Genomic DNA, 19517 nt, shown 5'->3' on the forward strand with positions numbered 1-19517 from the left:
ACGTATAATTTCGCATAATTTTAAAAATAACAAAATTTTCATATGCTTGAACACGTTGGCAGTGGACAAGAAACTGTAATTTAATTTCCTTGGACTAATATTACAAGAAAATTCCAAAGTGTCAAACAGTTCTGAAAACGCACACAAATTTTAAAGGACAGGTGCAGCTTGTTTAAATTACAGTTTCCCACATCTTTTTAAACCTTCTTCTCAGGAGGGCATAAGAACGACTTATTTGTAAAGCGAAATGCAATGATGGCGGTTTAGTAACAAAACTAGATTTTTTTTAATTACTGTACAGTTTTTACTCAATAAATAAAAAAATTATTTAGCAAAAGCTTTTGACCGTAACTTCGGCCATCTTTAGTCATAATACAAAGTTGTTAACATATAACACGTAATTTATAGAAAATGTAACGTAAAATGACTTTTGTTAATTAAACTTTATTTGTCGACTCGCTTATGTCTTTTTTATATGTCTATTTTCTGCACGAGTCATATTTTTCATCATACAAAAAAATGTTATGAAAAAGGATCAGGCGCCTGACTCTAACAGGGTTGGTCGGCTGAATCCTTAACACCAGACATTCGGTATGTCTGCCCTACTGAAAACTACACAACGTTCAGCTTACAAAGTATAGCTAGCTAGAGCTACAGGTGTCAACAGGTTTTTCTGCAGTCAGGAGGTAATAATATATCTACTCCATGTTATTCCAGAAATTAAAAATTAAAAATACTAAAAATACACGAGTGAAGACGATCAGAAACAGGACTAGCATTAGATTATTTTAAACAACAAAAACAGTTTTAAAACTATTAGCTATTTTTAATTAAAATACATGTGAAATAACATTAAAAACATAATTTCCAAATAAGTGAGAAATTATTGCATTATAATTAATTTAAATACAAGGAAATAGAGCAAATTTCAAGTCTGTGAAATATACCCCACTTTTTTTTACAGCCACCGTTTTCTTGTGCTCTATCTTTTATGAATTCTTTTTCTTACTCGGCGTCGGAGGTTTGGTAGGGGGGGGGGATGTAGAAATTTTTCAGTTCCTTGGTATATTCAACGCATAGCAAACGTGCTCCGCAATTTCGCTTCACTCACTTCGCTCGCGAAGCTCAATTGCTTCGCAATGAGGTATACCGACAAAATAAAAGATTATTACACGAGGCAAGTTCAAACAGTATCGAAGTATCAAGTGTTAATGTGTATACAGTACATTAGAACAATCTGCATCTCTATAAAAATACCCGTATTCCGTCTGTCTGTTCGTGCGTCAAAAGCGACTTGTGTTAACCACGCACGAAATCCAAAATACGCAGGGACGAGAAACCCCTCGGGCGCCCACCGGCACAGGGACAATTGCCGCTAAAATAAAGGTCCAATCAAGAGCGGAGTTTTATATAAATGATCAATCAGAAACTAAAGCTCTTTATATTTCTTAGCAACGATTTTTACGTTATCGGTCCGAAATTTGGCATGCAGATTGAACCAAGTCATTGCTGGAGAAAGAAAATTTTCTTAACTGTTTGCTCTAATTTTTCTTTCTGATTTCTATTTGTATTCTAACAAGATTGCAGTTTCTTTTATTTTCGCTAGCTAGCTACTAGCTAAGCTACCTATTCAGCCACCTAAAGATTTGTATTAGTTTTATTTGCCTCTTACTGTTACGTTCTCTAGCCATATATTAATCTTAAACAAAACCAATTTTAAGATTCTGGCTACCAACGTAGATGTTAGCTAACATTTCTGAGTTTTGTGTTAACTTTGTCAATCTGATTTTTACTTGGCTGTGAACTGGGGTTAGCTACCTCTAACTAAAATGTAAAAGTAACCAAATACAGTTGGCTGCAACAGAATTTTTAAGTAATCTTTTTCATACTAAATGCAATTAAGTAGTTAGCTACCACTTTACTGTAATATAAATTTTAGCAAAAGTCAAAAGTTTATTAATGAGACACAGAGTACCTGTACTATGTGCCTATCCCGTGTTGTTAAACGAAGGTCTGTTTCCTGTGTTTTTATTTGAACTGAAGTATTTTGGAACAGTCTATTAAGCTTATAGGCATGTGCGACACATTTTACCTGAACTAAGTGTTAACAATGCACTGTTTTTTTGGAAAAGGCTGTTACGCCTAGAGCATGTGCGATGGGGTTTACCTGTACTAAGGGGTCAGCACACTGTGACAATTACTTTTTAAACGTTCTCGGGAATCACGTCTGTACGGGTGTGCAACACTGGTTACCTGGACTAACCGCTCAACCTCGTGTGGGTAATGGACTGTTTCTTGTGTTTTTATTTAAACAGAGTCTGCGGGAAAGTATTTTCAAAAGGGTATTGTCCCTACACGCCTCTTCAACTCTGTTTAACTGTACTAAACGCTTAGCCCGATGTCACGATTAATTTTTTAACGTATACTGACACTTATTCCGCAAAATAAATTAATACTGACTAATTGTTTTTGCTATGACGGAGAAACAACGGTTTGTAAACTCTGTTTTTATTTCAGCTATCGTTGCTGAAAAGGTACTTTTTGAAAAATATGTAACAGTTGCAACACTATAATGGTGTACGCGCTTTACTTGATTTACGGCATACTGTATACCTGCACTAAAGCACCCACCTGACCGTGTGGCACAGTTTACGGCTCTTATTAAGCACTCCTCAGGGCGTTCAACGCATGGTCACACCTTGACTTGTGGCTTACCCCGGCGTTTCGACGCCGGGTCTCCCGGCTAGTCTAAGTAGCGAAATGAACCATAAAATTCATTGTTCTTTTTATCAAAACGTTTTGTTGTTAATTCCATAGCGGGAAAAAATAAAATCAAACGTTTTTCATAAGTAGACAATAGGCATGTGATTAAGGGAATAATAAAAATCAATTACCCGTGACTTTTGTGTAATAAAGTTTACCTCATTAAACAAAGCTTTTTTTGAGAACAATAAAATAAATTAACCGTGACTGTATTAAAACAAAAATTTTAAATCAATTTGAAAAAGCACACAAAAGACAAAATAAATATAAATGTTTAGCAAAAGTGACATGTTACCGCGGCTGTTTCTTTAGAAAAGACAACACATCCACTTTCCTGTTACAAATGCACGGAAGAGATATATAGACTAGCAGTTGGTTTGTGGGAAAATGAACGCTGTTTCACGCACTCTAAGAATAAAAAAAGATTTTCAATTTAATAGTCGTGTTTCAGTAATTTATTTCATATCTGCAAATTATTGAAGACGTGAAATGCCATTTGCCACCTTTACGTAGGCAAGCTTGTATTTCACATTGGGAATTTAAATTTTGTTATGTGACGGCACGCAAATTAAGAGAGTGTAAGTTTGAGTTACATGTAACTTAAAAACCATGTCAGCAAAACATTTCGTGACGTGAATCAAGAGTTTTTGTTAACACGTTAGCATTTGTCGCAATAAAAAGATTGATAAACATTATTTGCAATGATAAAAAATCGCCGCGATAGTAAATGGACAATTAAAAAAACTACGTTATTTGCGACGCTCCATTTTTAAGCAATCAATAACGTATAATTTTTCATCCTAAATATATCCAAAGTTTAACAGTAACCATAGTTACAGATTAAATACTAATTGTATAAATACAATCGAGCAGATCTAATGTTGTCATTCAAGAGGGGCTATCCCGCACCATGAATAAACTCTTTTTAATCTGTAACACAAAAAGTTGAATACCTCCATTATAACATCCATATTGGGAGAGCCTACCTTTAGCGCAGTATACACGCACCTCGATAGTTTTATTCCCGAAAAATTCCCGTATAAATTCGGCTTAATTTATACTTTGCTTCACCGTTGTTTTAAAATTTGTTCAAATTCGTGAATTTTTATCATGAGGTTAATATAATCAAAGATATAATTATATTTATTGACAAGGTTATAAACACGTTCTTTCTACATCTTCCAAAACCAAAAAAAATCACCAACAGGACTAAGAAAAACATTTGATCATATTCCCTTTTTTAGGTAAAACATCTTTACAAACGAGAACGAAGTTAGAAAAACTTTTTAAATCTACTCTGCATTGTTGTAAGCTTTCTGTTGTTTTTAGAACTCACACTCGCTTATCTAACTTCTCTAGATTTAAAAACCTGGTGCCTAAAGAATTAAAGTCAGGCATCATATACTAATATGAGCGCAGTACAACTCCACTTATAGCGAGACGTCTAAAGGTTGAGGCAAGCGAGCACCTCGGCACCTCGGAGTGTCTGCCTTAACAGGTAAGAAATCAAACTTCTCTAATTGTACGGTTAATAAACATCATCGTAAAGCCTGTCACACCACATTGTGTCTTGACAATTTCAGTATACTATAGGGGACACAACAATTTGTTATAGTGAGTACTGTGATGAAAAGTTTGCGAAAAAGGAAAAAATATGCGTTGTTTATTCGGGCTGGCAAACTAACCTCTTAGATCAACAAAAAAATATTCATAGACGAGTAAGTTTTTTTACAGTAAAGTATAAGTTCTTTTTTGTTAAAAAGAACGTTTGACTCCACAGTTTTTTTTAGATTTGTTTTTTATATCGTTCTAAATATTCTAGTTTGGTAAAGTGATAAGCTACCTTTGCCTTAAAAATATATGACACGAATACCCAACACAAAAAAAGAGAAATACTTGGAACAAAAAGGTAAAGTTACTTTGAATACGTCAACAACATGGCCATAATGCTTTTGTTTAAAATGCAAAGCATGTGCCAAAAAATGATAGCCTATTCAAACTTTTGCTATAGTCATTTTTTACTTTTGTTTTTCTTATTTTATTATTTCCATACTTTTGTTGACTTTTAATAGCAAATATTAGAATATTTCTGTTTGTAAAAGGGTGCCTCTTGTTAAAGGCTTTTACCCATAATTGTGCGAGTTACTTCCCCAGGACTCTTGTACTAATTAGTAATACTACAGACGTATATATCAGAGAAGTCGACTAAGTATTTATCTTGCCTCTTTCAAAATAATTTAAAAATATTCCGCCTTTTCACTAATCCTGAAGGCTGGAAAAAACAGTATTGAACACTTTTTTTTCGTTGATTGAAAAACTAGTCCTGCCGCGGGAAGGTGATGTTTGCGTCAATTTTCGCACATTGAATATTTATGCGTGAATGTGTGATAATTTGTCTGTACAAGAAATGTATGGATGACTTTTGATTTAGGTGACCTTAACCCTATTCGGTCCGGGTGGGGGGGGCGGCGGATTCCGCCCCCCCTGACGGTTTTTTTTTTAATAACTCCTGATTGCTTTGTTATATGGCTATGATACTTACTGAATTTCAACATTTATCTATTAGACACCTGCATGCTAATTTTTTAGGTCCCATACCTTTCAGAGGCTTTGATATTGGCCATTACTCGAAACTACCCCTAAAAATCTTTATGAAGTCCTTATAATGGGGAAAATATAATAACTCCTGTTAGGATTATCCTTAGAACTTAAAACTTGCAACACAACCTTATTTCATCAATTTCATTTTGAATAATTTGAACACGTGACTAATCCGATTTCCCGATTTTGTCGGATTTCACCCGAAAATCGAAAAAAAACGGATTTTCGGGCAATTTTTGGCAATTTTTTATCCGATCCATGTAAAAACCGGAAGATATGTTAAATAACTTTTATTTAGCTTTCCGAAACTTCAAACAGAATGTAAAAATTCGCTCTAGAACGAAAGTAATTATATTTTAAGCAGATAGTGGCATTTTTGACAATTTTCAAGCTTCTGATGACGTCACAGAAAATGTGCTGACGCAAGCAAAAGTTTATTGGCGCCATTTTGTTCCTTTTATGACGTACTATAAGTGTGCCAAGTTTGATTCAATTTGAACAATCCTATGAAAAGTTATTGAGGGCGGAATCCGCCCCCCCCGGTCATAGTATGTTCGAAAAACCCCGGACCGAATAGGGTTAAGTACAGTTGTTTTTTGTATTTTTATAAAATCACACGAATATTAACATGAAGCTTTATTAAACTTCCTCCCACACTAGCAACAGCATTTCGAAGTTAACCCTGTCTAGTACACAGGGGATTCTACAGGGTGAAACAATTTCATGAATGTGTTTGTATTCTCTTTAAAAATAGCCATATTTTGTCTGTCTGTCCGCGAAAACCGCGTCTTGTTACAGAAACACGAAATGCGATATATAAAGGACGGGCGACCCCGTGGACTTTTCCACGGGTTAACGGCTAGTCTCTTTTCAGTAATAGCGGTATTTTCTTCAACATAGTTGCGCGCAGCCTTTTCTGTTCGATGCAACCCAATTTCAGAATAATTTCGGAATCACATGAGAACCCGATAAACACATGATAAGTTCAAATACCAGCAAGTAAAATTTTCTGCAGATTGTTATAAACAGTGTGTTTTGTTTATATTTGAACATTTATATAACTTTTATCTTCGATAAATACATCTAATCAATAGCTTAGACTTGTTATTATATATACTTTCTTTGTTTTTTGTTTTCTTCATTTTAACATTTTTTTTGCAGAAAATTTTGTAGCTAACTATATATCGTCTATAAATAATAGAAAAACATTTTTATTTGATCTACTGGAAATGGCAATTGTTTATATAATTGAAATGAGAGCCTTTGCTATGCTTCACATAATGTTGACTAAAAGATTATAGAGAACTTTCCTCGTAATGAAAGAGGACTTTTTGCATCAATATTTCCTCGTGATGTTGCTGATGAATTTACAGGAAAAAAACTTAGATAGAAAGTCATGTGTCATCAAGGAAGCCATTTATAATCGTAAAAATACAAGATTCTGCTCTTTAATGAATATGCTTGGTCTTGCAATAATTATTGGGAAAAATATTAAAACCGTATACCCTCATGATATATATAACATCCATGGAAGTTTTGATAATGGGTTGATTACCCAAGAACAAGTATGGAATATACGAGCGAATGAATAACTATTATGTTGTCAAGAATGGGTGAGGTGAGAAAAACGCCATTTGGGTTTTTTGAGCCAAATCACTTTGTATATATCTCCTACCACCATGAAAAAAGACAAAACGTCAGCAACAATGAATTTAAATGGCAAAGGTTTAAGAGGTAAGAAGTAATTTATTGCTTGTGTTTTTAAAAGAGAAAGTTCTATCAGCTTTATTTCTTAGAAATAATTACTAATGCATTAGCTGCTCATATTTTTGTGTTGTACCCAAATATTTTCAAGATTTTACATATTCTTACCGTAGTGCCAGTCACGACAGATCTATATCAATGCTACGACGACCAAAGACATATTTAAGATGCTCAATGACCCAGGTATGTCTCTACAATATAACATTGCGTATTAAAGAGAATGTGACATTTTGAATCTTGTCGTGTATCTTAATTTATTGAGTTATCTGTTTTAATTGTGTAACACCACATTAAGTGCATTTAACTATAATTTTGAAACTCTTGTTCAGGATCGACTTAATGGCTTGGTGTTGCTAAATATCCACAACAAGATGAAAATAAATTTAGATGACGTAACCGATATGCTGGCAATAAAATATCCAAAAAGACTTAAAATGTTAGATATTCAGAACGACGTATAAAAGTGTAACAGTCTTGATAGAAAAAGGAATAAATCTTGTATATTATTATCTGTTGTTTAAATGTCCCCGTATATAAATTCCCTAAAAATAATAAGGCATGACACCAAATTTTTTTAAAAAACATTTGAATTACTCAAGTTGTACAAAAAACATTCCAAAATATAATCTTCGTCAGCTAAAAAACTAAAAAAACCATTTACACCTACTTAGCAAAGATGAGCCTGAGAGATGAAAAAAGAAGTTTTTTGCTACATTTAAAGTTTCTTCATAACTTGAGGAAAGTTTCAGAACTTTTGCTCTCCTTCCTTCACCAGATGACTCTCTGACTTGCTTATATCGTGCTTCAGTTATCATTTCGGTCTTTGATCTAATCAGCTTTGTGTTTGATGTTTTATTTCGCTTGGAAAGCAACATGAATGACTTTAAAACAGAAGCTCTTTGAAGCTCATTTTTTTGGTTAATGGAAAACTTTTCCGGCATAAGGTAATAATTTGCCAAAGCTATACCCATAGACGTAAAATCTTCTTTTTGAAAAAAATGCAGAGATTCACACGAAACCTGTATATAAAAATATACTATTTTTTTGGTAACCGCTAAAAGCTAGCTAGACATTCAGTTGTATATATTTTACAAACACAATGACATTCTAGCTAACAAGTTAATGTCAAGTTGATGAAGTGCCACGATTACAAATATGTATGCATGAAAGCCACAGCAAAGTTCTCAGATATGTACCTTGCTTGCCTTAATCTTGTTTATGATATCAGCACCATACATTTTATCTTGAAGAAATTGAATATCAGTTTTTCATAAGCTTTTCAGATTTTTACTCATCAATGTGACAATAATTCTATAGAAAACTACCTCATAACAAATATTCCGCAGTAGGAAACAACAAGCTTGTGTTGTATTGTGGTTAATTGAGTTTGTTTACTCTTTTTGTACTTATAGCTAGCTATGCAACTGGCTACAACTGCATTACTCACTTTTACTTGAAAAAAAGTAGTCGAGTAGTGTTATTTTCACTACCCGGACATTGTTTTTGAATATAAAGATTTCTCATCGAAAAAGATTATCATTTTTGCAATGATAAGACGTTCAAATACTCTGGCTAAAAGAGGAAGGATGGAGATTGTTCTTTTATTGATGTAGGAACATTCACTTTTGGAATAGGTGCCACTCTTGCCATTTTTTATTAACACGGTAAGCATTTTTTTCTTAAAGCAGATATGTGTTAGAATAAAGGAAATTTCATTTGCTAGTAATTTAACAAAATTCACTGGTATATCATCAAACCCAGTTGATATATCGTTGCGTAGTCCTTTAAATTCCTTAACTCATACTTAACATGTTGAAACATTATGGAAGTTAATGGTACTTCCTTAAAATCAATTTCAGATTTTGGAGTTGATCCAGTAACTCGCTCAGCTGTTCCGGCTAAGAAAGTATTTACACTATCAACGTCAAAATAAAGAGGCTTCGAAGGAAGATGTAAAATTCTATTGTTAGTGTTCCACACTTCTTTCGAGTTTTTAAAAGTAAGTGCTTTTCTATGGAGATGCATTCTTGTTTAGGTCGTTTTTCTTAACGGGCATGTATTTCATTGCAATCTTGTATGAACTTGTGTATCTCCACTTTTCTTCTGCATCATCTATAGCGTATATAACTGATATCGGTAAGTTCGAGAAATCCAACAAAAAAGATTCCCTATCAAAATGCTTTTCCTCTCTTATCACTCTATATTGAGGTTTAAACTTACCGTATTTAATGTTGATGATACCGTAAGGTCCATCATTGTCACTAATAGTTTCGCATGGTAATACATCAGTATGTACGATTTTGGTACTTCTGTTAATTATCATATGATCGATCAATTTCGCGCTTAAAGGAGTCGCCTTGGTTGGCTTTGATACTATATGTTTAGGGTTAAAAGCAGATAAAATATTGTTGTACTGTCTTACTTGGCAACATTCTGGTTTGAGAAGATTTATGTTTATTGACTGGTGTACTGGTGAACTTTAACTATTAATTCCCTATAAACCTTTAAAAAGTCCATGTAATGCCAACTTAGCAACGTTTTGTAAATAACCTTTCCAGACCAGTGAATTAATTTTTTTTTTTTATTTTGTGCAGCTGAGTATTATAGAAACATTATATGAATAATGGAACGAAAAAAAAAACTCTCAATGTTCCATCTTTGGGCTAACAGGTATGATATCAAATATTAAGTCAACTAAATTTTTATTAATCTCAGTTCTTGCTTAGCTTTGCAACTAATAGGTTATCGTTTAAGTTTATTTAAAATTTTAAATTAGTACTTCTGCCCGGCCACCGTAATATTATTAAAGCGGTTGTACGGTTGCTAAAATTATGTAATTAAAAACAAAGCTAGCTAACTATATAACCAACTAAACGTAAATCAGTTTTGATAAAGAGATAATTTAGCTACATTTCATCATTTAGATAGAAACAAAAAAAGACATGTTAAAGAAACAGCATTGAGTATTTGAGATATAGCTTATCAAGTGATGCAAAGATGATCGATTGAGTGGGATTTAGCATCAGTGGAATTGAACGGCTGGCATATTTTTATTTTTTATTTTGTCAACAAGATTTACTGAAGCAAAATCAAAAGTTAAAATAACATTGGGTTTATTATTGCTGAGCTGAGACAGCGAGTGGAGAGAGCTAAGCGCAAGCTAAGTAGATATTTATTTCCAGGGAACATTTTTTAAAAGTTAGTCAATTGTTTACTTATGATATTTAGCCCGGTTCTGCTTATGACTTCCAGATTAAATATATTTTTTCGTTGCCTTAATATCAGTCCGAAATTTGGCAACCAGATCTGACTAACCCTAACCGATTTTAAGATTCTGGCTACCAACGTAGATATGTGATTTTTATGTTAGCCAACATTATTGATTTTCGTGTTATCTTCGCCGATCTGATCTTTACTTACCTTCATCTGGGGTTTTGACTGCCAAAAAAGCACTACTTTAGCGCAACGAATTGTTGTTGTTCCGCGGTGATTTTATTCACAACCTCGTCCCCAGAATTTTTTCTACGTCTATGATATCAGTTTTGTGGCATATATCACCTGCAGGAAGATGTTAGCACCTCGCCGTATTATATCAAAGGGACAACTATTGGCTGGTTTCAGTTTTGCTTGCAACTTGCGTAATGCTTCTCAACCTTTTTTTTAATTTCTAGTTATAAACGTATAATGGGACCATTTTTTTTTATCTGAATAGCCATATTTTAAGCTTAAAAATTATTTTTTAAAAAACATGACGTAAGCATACTCTCCGCCTGATTGTGTTTTTTTACATAAGCTGATTAAGAATGTTTATTTGTTTATAAAAACATGTGATTATGAGCGGAAAATGATTTACAATTTTGTTGACGACAGCATTTAATGAGTGTTAGAATTTATTACTTATGCAAACACAGCATTAATTGAGATTATAAAGCCATGACGACAAACTGTGCCCATTAGATTAACACGGAGTGGCGTCAGAATAAAAGTATTCACAATACTGTGTGGTTTGTTAGATTTTTTATATATAAAAAGATATCTATAATCAGATCAGCCATAACAGTCGGTGGAAGAAGAAATAATGGCAATAAGTCCAAGTGGAAGAAGCGATGTGTATTGGGTTGATGGCAGATTGCAAGTTGGCGATGACTTCTGGCCACCGCAAAAGCACACAGACAAGACATATAAACTATCCCGAGCTACCACAATAATCGTAAAAAAAGATCGCGTGGAAATAATTCATTTTAATAAAAGTAATGAATTGAGTGAAAACAACAAAGTAGCAATAGAACTTAATTCAAAACAGTTGGATTGTGTTAAAACTCTTCTAGATGTTGTGGCAGATGAAATAAAGAAAGTAAGCAACGAAAATGTTTTTCAGCATCTTCTTCCTGATAATGTGCTACTTCGTGTTGGTGAGTTTGAACACGACGATAATACTAAAGGTACATATAAAGGAGTAAGTATTGGAAAGTCTCAAGATGTAAAGCCGATCGGAGAAGCAACTCCATTGAAAAAGGGAATTACACTTACAGAAGAGGAATGGAAAAAGTTTTCGAGCTCAATAAGAGAGTGAAATGGACAAAAAACAAATTGTTTCCAGCAACCTTGTCACCATTGCTTTTATATTTATATACTAAATATGAGATTGCATAGGGTTCAGTCTATTGTTGTTAAAATTAAAATTCTAATAAAATTAAGATCTGTAATAGTTTTGTAGATTCTGACGCCAAAAATAAAAAATGTTGATTTAAACACAAAATCCAATCCCGTGAATCGACAAAGGAATGATTATGAAAATCTTTCATTGAGTGTTGTTCAGAGAATACAAGTACACGTTTTACGGAAGTTATATATTTTGATATATTATTAAATCCTTACATCACTACTTTTCTCCAACTGTTTGTTTATTTGAATTCCTTCAATAATTCTCTTTTTTTCACTGTCGTATCTTATAGCATATTTTTGCACAGTTGGGTTTTTTTTATCTCTATTATAATAGCAGTATTTTGTGTGTTCAAAAGGGTTACCGATATTCCTTTGATCTTACCGCGAATTTTTAGAAACCAGGGGATTGTTTAATTGGAAATCTTATGATTTATCAAAATAAATTACAAAAATTAATTTATTTTCTTACATAATTTGATCAATTTAATTGATAAACCTCTAATTTGAAAAAAAAATTAAGTGATTAAAATGAATTCATTATTTAAATGCGCCATTTTTAATAATAATTTACCCCGTCACCTTGATCGCCGATTCCGCTCAGGAGCCACAGAAAACAAATAGGATGGTTTTACTCACAGTTTAACTGACTTTGTTTTGACCGCTCGCACGTGTATACCAATCAAAACGCCTGATTCTTTGAAAAACCAATCAAGACTTTCGCGGCGTAGACATGCCAACGAAGAAACATGATGGCCATTTTAGTTTTTAAAAAGTAATGGTGGGCAGTGTTGTTTTTAAGTCTGTTTGTCTTCTATAAGCTTTTCATATTTGTAATATTTGTTTTTTTTATGTTCTAAAATGTGAAGATAAATATATTGCCACGTTTTTTAGCTACGTGCAGATCTTAAAAGCCCCAGTTTTATGATTTTTGGCTAGGAACGAATATTTTGAAGGCTAGCTAGCTAATAGCCTTACTTTTTACTAATTTTGTTTGGTATAAGAGGTTTTTCTCCAACCCAACATTTATTTTTATGTCGAGGATATAGCCATTTAGCTATATCATATATTTACCTAAAAAGTTAGAGTATAAAAATTCAGTTTGGCTATCAATATCGCAATATTCTCAGCAATCAATCTTATGCTAAATGCAGTTTAGCTAGGTAGCTACATCTTTAATTATTTTCCTTAAAACATTTTTTGCAAATAAAATGACTGAGCAATTGCTTTAGCTGGAGGGGTAACGGCAGACTTTTTCTTGTGTTGTCATTCAAACCGAAGTTGTGATAAAGTTATTTTGGAGAAGGGTACTGTTCACATCCCGTACTAAGCTGTCAGCTCAGTGTTAACAATAGCCTGTTTTTGGAAAAAGGCTGTTACGCCTATGCGGGTCAGCCCACTGTGACAATTAATTTTATAAACTTTCTTGGGAATCACGCCTGTACGAATGTCCAACAATGTTTACCTGGACTAACCTCTTAGCCCTGAGCAAGAAGCGAAGGACTGTTTCTTGTGTTTTCATTTAAATAGAGTCTGCAAGAAAGTTTTTTTCAAAAGGGTGTTATCCCTATACACCTGTGTAACACCGTTTAACTGTACTAAGCGCTCAGTCCGGTGTCACGATTAATTTTTTAACTTTTACAAAAACTTATTCCGCAAAATAAAATAATATTGACCGATTGTTTTTGCTATGACAGAGTCACAACGGTTGTAAACTGTGTTTTTAATTCAGCCTTTGTTGCAGGAAAGTTTTTTTTTGAAAAATATGTTACAGTCGCAACACTATAATGGTGTGTGCGCTTCACTTGATTTACGACATACCGCATACCTGTACTAAAGCGCTCCACCTGACTGTGTCGCACAGTTTGCAGTTCTTTCTAAGCGCTACTTAGGGTGTTCAACAACAGTTACTTGTGGCTCATCCCAGCGATTCGACGCCGGGTTTGCCGGCTAGTTTATTTATATTTTAGTTAGGAAGAACCTCGACCCAAAGGCTTTTCTCTATAATAATGCGATGTGTGTGTCTGTAACAGGCAAAGTGGATTATATTTGTTACAATTTTCTTTAAAAGCGTCTATAATATATCTCCTATAAGAATGTTATAAATTATGTTATTGAGTGGATTCTCAAAAGGGATTTTCGTTTAAACCTTTTTCAGCCTTCTAACGGAGTTGCTAAATTTTGTGATAAAAGGAAAATAAATTTTAAAAAGACAATTAGTGGATTATTCCACGGGTTTAAATAACAAGTATACTATATTATATCATGTGCAGATTTTACAAAAATAACATCTTAACAACACCTGAGCTTTATTTGTATACATTATTTAAATTTTGTGAGTCATTCCTACACTTTTGAGGGAAAATATCGACTTTTAGTTTTAGGATTATATTCAACCTGGGCGTTATATATGTTTCTTTCATTCATGGTCAATTTACTGCTGGACGGAATATATTTGAGAGTAAAGTTATGTCTGAATACTGAGAAGATTAAATTGGAAAACAACGACGTATATTATATAGGAGAACATTGATAGTAGACAGTCGTTTACATTTAAAAAAAGATTATAATACACTAGTCGTTAGCGCGTGGAAAAATACACGGGGTAAGCCACAAGTCAAGGCGCGACCAGGCGTTAAACACTCTGTGGAGCGCTTCATAAGAGCCGTAAACAATCCGGTGGAGCTCTTTAGTACAGAATTTTACATCTTCCTTCGAAGCCTCTTTATTTTGACGTTGATAGTTGATAACTCCAAAATCTGAAATTGATTTAACGGAAGTACCATTAGCACCATTAACTTTCAAAATGTTTCAACATGTTAAGTATGAGTTAAGAAATTTAAAGGACTACGCAACGATATATCAACTGGGTTTGATGATATACCAGTGAATTTTGCTAAATTACTAGCAAATGAAATTTCTTTTATTCTAACACATATCTGCTTTAAGAAAAAAATGCTTACCGTGTTAATAAAAAGTGGCGAGAGTCGCACCTATTCCAAAAGTGAATGTTCCTACATCAATAAAAAAACAATCTCCATCCTTCTTTTAGCCAGATATTTGAACGTCTTATCCTTGCAAAAATGATAATCTTTATCGATGAGAAGTCTTTATACTCAAAAATGAGGTCCGGGTAGTGAAAATGACACTACTCGACTACTTGGTTGATGAAACTTAGAACGTATATAAAAGAAGCAATGAGTAAAAACGAAATCAGTCTTGTAGTATTGGCTGACTTTTCGAAAGCTTTTGATACTTTTCAATATGAAACTACAATGAGAAAACTCAACCAAATCAGTTTTTCCAAAAGGTTCGTAGATTTAACTTTGATTTACTTGTGTGTCAGAAAACAAATTGTGCGAATCAATGATAAGCCCTCTGCATTTTTTAACGTGACATCTGGTGTGTCGCAAGGGTCAATATTAGGCCCTATTATTTTCAATTTATGTCACTTTCCTGGAAATGAACTTGACATTGTGTACGTTACAGTATGCTGACAACACCACCACCATTTACGTGCATAAAATTAAATTTTCTTGGGAAGGCCAAAGAACAAATATACGGAGAATAAGTCAATTTCAAAGATGATCTACAAATAACAATCTCTTCTGAACATAAAAGAACAAAGCCAATTGTGTTTTCAACATCATAAATGTCAAAACGGCACAACCTCAAAGACCTCGATTGTAGTTATAAAACTGGATGATTTCCAAATGGAAAGAGTTCCAACATGGTCTGTATTGGGTGTTAAATGAGATGAACACCTATATAATATATTAATTGTTAACATAATGTTGGCGACTTGTTATTATGTTAACATGATATTATTATGTCGACTTGTCATAGGTATATCGACTTGTTGTTATTATGTCAACATAATATGATTGCTTATTGAATCCAGTGAAGTAGCATATGTCATCAAGTCGTCTACTGTTGTTAACTAAAAGATGGCGGCTGGTGGAGTGTCCGATCCTACTATAGTGCTCGACAACAAAAATGAGGTAAAAATGCATCTGACAAGATAAACGTGTACGATATTTTGAAAACCCAACAAGGTTGTTTTGTTCAAGTAAAAGCGAGTAATGTAGTTGTGTCAAGTTGCATAGCTAGCTATAAGTACAAAAAGAGTGAACAAACTCAACTCACAACAACACAAAACAAGCTTGTTGTTTCCTACTGCGGAATATTTGTTATGAGGTAGTTTTCTATAGAATTATTGTCACATTTGTGAGTAAAAATCTGAAAAGCTTATGAAAAACTGATGCAAATTTTTAATTTTTTTTAGATTATTCAATTTCTTCAAGATAAAGTGTATGGTGCTGATATCATAAACAAGATTAAGACAAGCAAGGTACATATCTGAGAACTTTGCTGTGGCTTTCATGCATACATATTTATAATCATGGCATTTCATCAACTTGACATTAACTTGTTAGCTAGAATGTCATTGTGTTTGTAAAATATATACAACTGAATGTCTAGCTAGCTTTTAGCGGTTACCAAAAAAATAGTATCTTTTTTTATACAGGTTTCGTGTGAATCTCTGCATTTATTTCAAAAAGAAGATTTTACGTCTATGGGTATAGCTTTGCCAAATTATTACCTTATTCCGGAAAAGTTTTCCATTAACCAAAAGAATAAGCTTCAAAGAGCTTCTGTTTTAAAGTCATTCATTTTGCATTCCAAGCGAAATAAAACATCAAACAGAAAGCTGATTAGATCAAAGACCGAAATGATAACTGAAGCACGATATAAGCAAGTCAGAGAGTCATCTGGTGGAGGAAGGAAAGCAAAAGTACTGAAACTTTCCTCAAGTTATGAAGAAACTTTAAATGTAGCAAGGAACTTCTTTTTCAGTAATGGAAAAAGTAGCAAGGGAAAAAATAGTATTCATTAGAACATTACATAGCTGGTTTTAGCCTTAATGCGTTTGATTCAGCTACCTTCATACTAAACGACTATGTATAGGGGTCAGGTTTGACAAAACAAAATATTGCGCTATTAACAAAAACAAGAAATTTTCTTCAGGAGCATGTGTAGATACGTGGAAGAAGCATCAACATCACTTCTTCAGGACCGGATCTAGGATTTTTTTTGACTGGTGTAAAAAAGCTTCACCGTCCGCCAGGGCTGTAATTTTGCAACTGGGGGTTTGGGGGGGGCGTTGTGAGCCCCCCAAAGCGTCCAGAAGCCAACGCCTTTTAACGCCATTAAACGGCTAAAATAGCTTAAAATCATCTCTCAGACTCATCTTTGCTAAGTAGGTGTAAATGGTTTTTTTAGTTTTTTAGCTGACGAAGATTATATTTTGGAATGTTTTTTGTACAACTTGAGTAATTTAAATGTTTTTTAAAAAAATTTGGTGTCATGCCTTATTACCTTTAGGGAATTTATATACGGGGACATTTAAACAACAGATAATAATATACAAGATTTATTCCTTTTTCTATCAAGACTGTTACACTTTTATACGTCGTTCTGAATATCTAACATTTTAAGTCTTTTTGGATATTTTATTGCCAGCATATCGGTTACGTCATCTAAATTTATTTTCATCTTGTTGTGGATATTTAGCAACACCAAGCCATTAAGTCGATCCTGAACAAGAGTTTCAAAATTATAGTTAAATGCACTTAATGTGGTGTTACACAATTAAAACAGATAACTCAATAAATTAAGATACACGACAAGGTTAAAAATGTCACATACTCTTTAATACGCAATGTTATATTGTAGAAACATACCTGGGTCATTGAGCTTCTTAAATATGTCTTTGCTCGTCGTAGCATTGATATAGATCTGTCGTTACTGGCACTACGGTAAGAATATGTAAAATCTTGAAAATATTTGGGTACAACACAAAAATATGAGCAGCTAATGCATTAGTAATTATTTCTAAGAAATAAAGCTGATAGAACTTTCTCTTTTAAAAACACAAGCAATAAATTACTTCTTACCTCTTAAACCTTTGCCATTTAAATTCATTGTTGCTGACGTTTTGTCTTTTTTCATGGTGGTAGGAGATATATACAAAGTGATTTGGCTCAAAAAACCCAAATGGCGTTTTTCTCACCTCACCCATTCTTGACAACATAATAGTTATTCATTCGCTCGTATATTCCATACTTGTTCTTGGGTAATCAACCCATTATCAAAACTTCCATTGATGTTATCTATATCATGAGGCTATACGGTTTTAATATTTTTCCCAATAATTATTGCAAGACCAAGCATATTCATTAAGGAGCAGAATCTTGTATTTTTACGATTATAAATGGCTTCCTTGATGACACATGACTTCCTATCTAAGTTTTTTTCCTGTAAATTCATCAGCAACATCATGGGGAAATATTGATGCAAAAAGTCCTCTTTCATTACGAGGAAAGTTCTCTATAATCTTTTTGTCAAGATTATGTGAAGCATAGCAAAGGCTCTCATTTCGAACAATTAATATTGAAACAGAATTGTATAAACAATTTCCAGTAGATCTAAATAAAAATGTTTTTCTAATATTTATAGACGATATATAGTTAGCTACAAAGTTTTCTGCAAGTCTAAGTTATTGATTAGATGCATTTATCGAAGCTTAAAAATATATAAATGTTCAAATATAAACAAAACACACTGTTTATAACAATCTGCAGAAAATTTTACTTACTGGTATTTGAACTTATCATGTGAGTAGCTAGGTATCTAGTTACAATTTCTGTATTTAAAATTTATATTAAGAAATACACAAGCAAACAAATAAAATTTGTTACCTTAAACATCTACAAATAGACCCTGTGGGAAATTTTACCAAGGGAGCATTCAGTAGTGTCTGTGAGATTCAGTCCAACTTTTTCTTCCCAACTCTTGCATTCAAATATGATACTTCTCCAACACATGTCAAAATATGGTGCTTTACTTTACATCTCGCTCCAAATCTTCGAAAACACTGACCTGTTTCACAGCGGTCGTAAAAGAGAAAGTTTGCAGATCACTCACCTGAATATATGTCCTGGCACTGCATGAAAAGCTAGATTTTCAACAAATTTTGTTTAAGAGAATATGATATAATCTGATCCGAAAAAGCAGATTATAATAAAAATGACATAATCCGAATTTCCTCGTGGATAATACGAAATAATCCTGTTTGATTATTCAGATAATATGATAGTAGCCACGATAATATAAGATAACATTGTACGTAGATAATCTCGTCGTTTTGACGGATGATTATATGATATTCTCAGAAAGATTTTTTTAGATTACAGGGTGAAAAAATAATTATTTGAGGATATTAAAAAAACTATTACAAGCGAAGCCTAAAATAACCTTCACTAACAATTTAAATTCCGACTGTTTACTCGTATCGTTGTGCAGCTTATTTATGCAGCTTATTAATAAAACTCAAGGAAATAGCAACCTAGTACAAAGATTTTTTTGTTAAGATGACTTTATAACACGAACGATTATATCGGATTACGCAAACAAAAATTAATTATCTGAGGAAACAATTTTCTTTCCTGATGAAAAATTCTGTTAACGGAATGAGTAAGCAGGGTAAGGTTGTATGAAATATGGCACATGTTTAAAGAAGAAATATTTTTTTGCGGTTTCTAAAGAAGATGTACCGGCTAACTAAAATACACTAGTCACAAGCAAAATAAGAACTAATATACAAAATTTCATAGAAATAATAATACATAAGAAAACATATAAAAACGAAAAAAGTAAAAGAGATT

At 33.1% G+C, this 19517-nt stretch overlaps 3 protein-coding genes across 3 annotated transcripts; 1 reads left to right on the top strand and 2 right to left on the bottom strand.

The window, feature by feature from the left end:
• Positions 1–7575: 7575 nt before the first annotated feature.
• Positions 7576–8524, bottom strand: LOC130613243 (uncharacterized). The gene is made up of 2 exons (XM_057434582.1): positions 8325–8524; positions 7576–8147 (listed from the first exon to the last, which is right to left on the bottom strand). Exons 1-2 carry the CDS (start codon positions 8364–8366, stop codon positions 7773–7775), a joined length of 417 nt encoding a protein of 138 aa, XP_057290565.1. The 5' UTR covers positions 8367–8524; the 3' UTR covers positions 7576–7772.
• A 3873-nt stretch (positions 8525–12397) lies between these two features.
• Positions 12398–17178, top strand: LOC130612388 (uncharacterized). The gene is made up of 3 exons (XM_057433693.1): positions 12398–15791; positions 16076–16141; positions 16319–17178. Exons 1-3 carry the CDS (start codon positions 15738–15740, stop codon positions 16685–16687), a joined length of 489 nt encoding a protein of 162 aa, XP_057289676.1. The 5' UTR covers positions 12398–15737; the 3' UTR covers positions 16688–17178.
• LOC130612389 (uncharacterized) lies at positions 17178–18022 on the bottom strand. Its single transcript, XM_057433694.1, has 3 exons — positions 17748–18022; positions 17535–17604; positions 17178–17388 (listed from the first exon to the last, which is right to left on the bottom strand). The coding sequence occupies exons 1-3, from the start codon at positions 17882–17884 to the stop codon at positions 17257–17259; spliced, it is 339 nt and encodes a 112-aa protein (XP_057289677.1). The 5' UTR covers positions 17885–18022; the 3' UTR covers positions 17178–17256.
• Positions 18023–19517: the final 1495 nt, after the last annotated feature.

Source organism: Hydractinia symbiolongicarpus, chromosome 10 (assembly GCF_029227915.1).
Source record: "Hydractinia symbiolongicarpus strain clone_291-10 chromosome 10, HSymV2.1, whole genome shotgun sequence".
In the NCBI taxonomy this organism is placed as follows: Eukaryota; Metazoa; Cnidaria; class Hydrozoa; order Anthoathecata; family Hydractiniidae; genus Hydractinia; species Hydractinia symbiolongicarpus.

Coding starts and splice junctions, on each gene's coding strand:
- LOC130613243 (XM_057434582.1), bottom strand. CDS start 8,366: ATGTATGGTGCTGATATCATAAACAAGATTAAGGCAAGCAAG. Junction 8,148..8,324: donor ACAAGATTAAGGCAAGCAAG/GTACATATCTGA, acceptor TTTTATATACAG/GTTTCGTGTGAATCTCTGCA.
- LOC130612388 (XM_057433693.1), top strand. CDS start 15,738: ATGGCGGCTGGTGGAGTGTCCGATCCTACTATAGTGCTCGACAACAAA. Junction 15,792..16,075: donor TGCTCGACAACAAAAATGAG/GTAAAAATGCAT, acceptor AATTTTTTTTAG/ATTATTCAATTTCTTCAAGA. Junction 16,142..16,318: donor ACAAGATTAAGACAAGCAAG/GTACATATCTGA, acceptor TTTTTTATACAG/GTTTCGTGTGAATCTCTGCA.
- LOC130612389 (XM_057433694.1), bottom strand. CDS start 17,884: ATGTTGTCAAGAATGGGTGAGGTGAGAAAAACGCCATTTGGGTTTTTT. Junction 17,605..17,747: donor AAATGGCAAAGGTTTAAGAG/GTAAGAAGTAAT, acceptor TTCTTACCGTAG/TGCCAGTAACGACAGATCTA. Junction 17,389..17,534: donor TAAGAAGCTCAATGACCCAG/GTATGTTTCTAC, acceptor ACTCTTGTTCAG/GATCGACTTAATGGCTTGGT.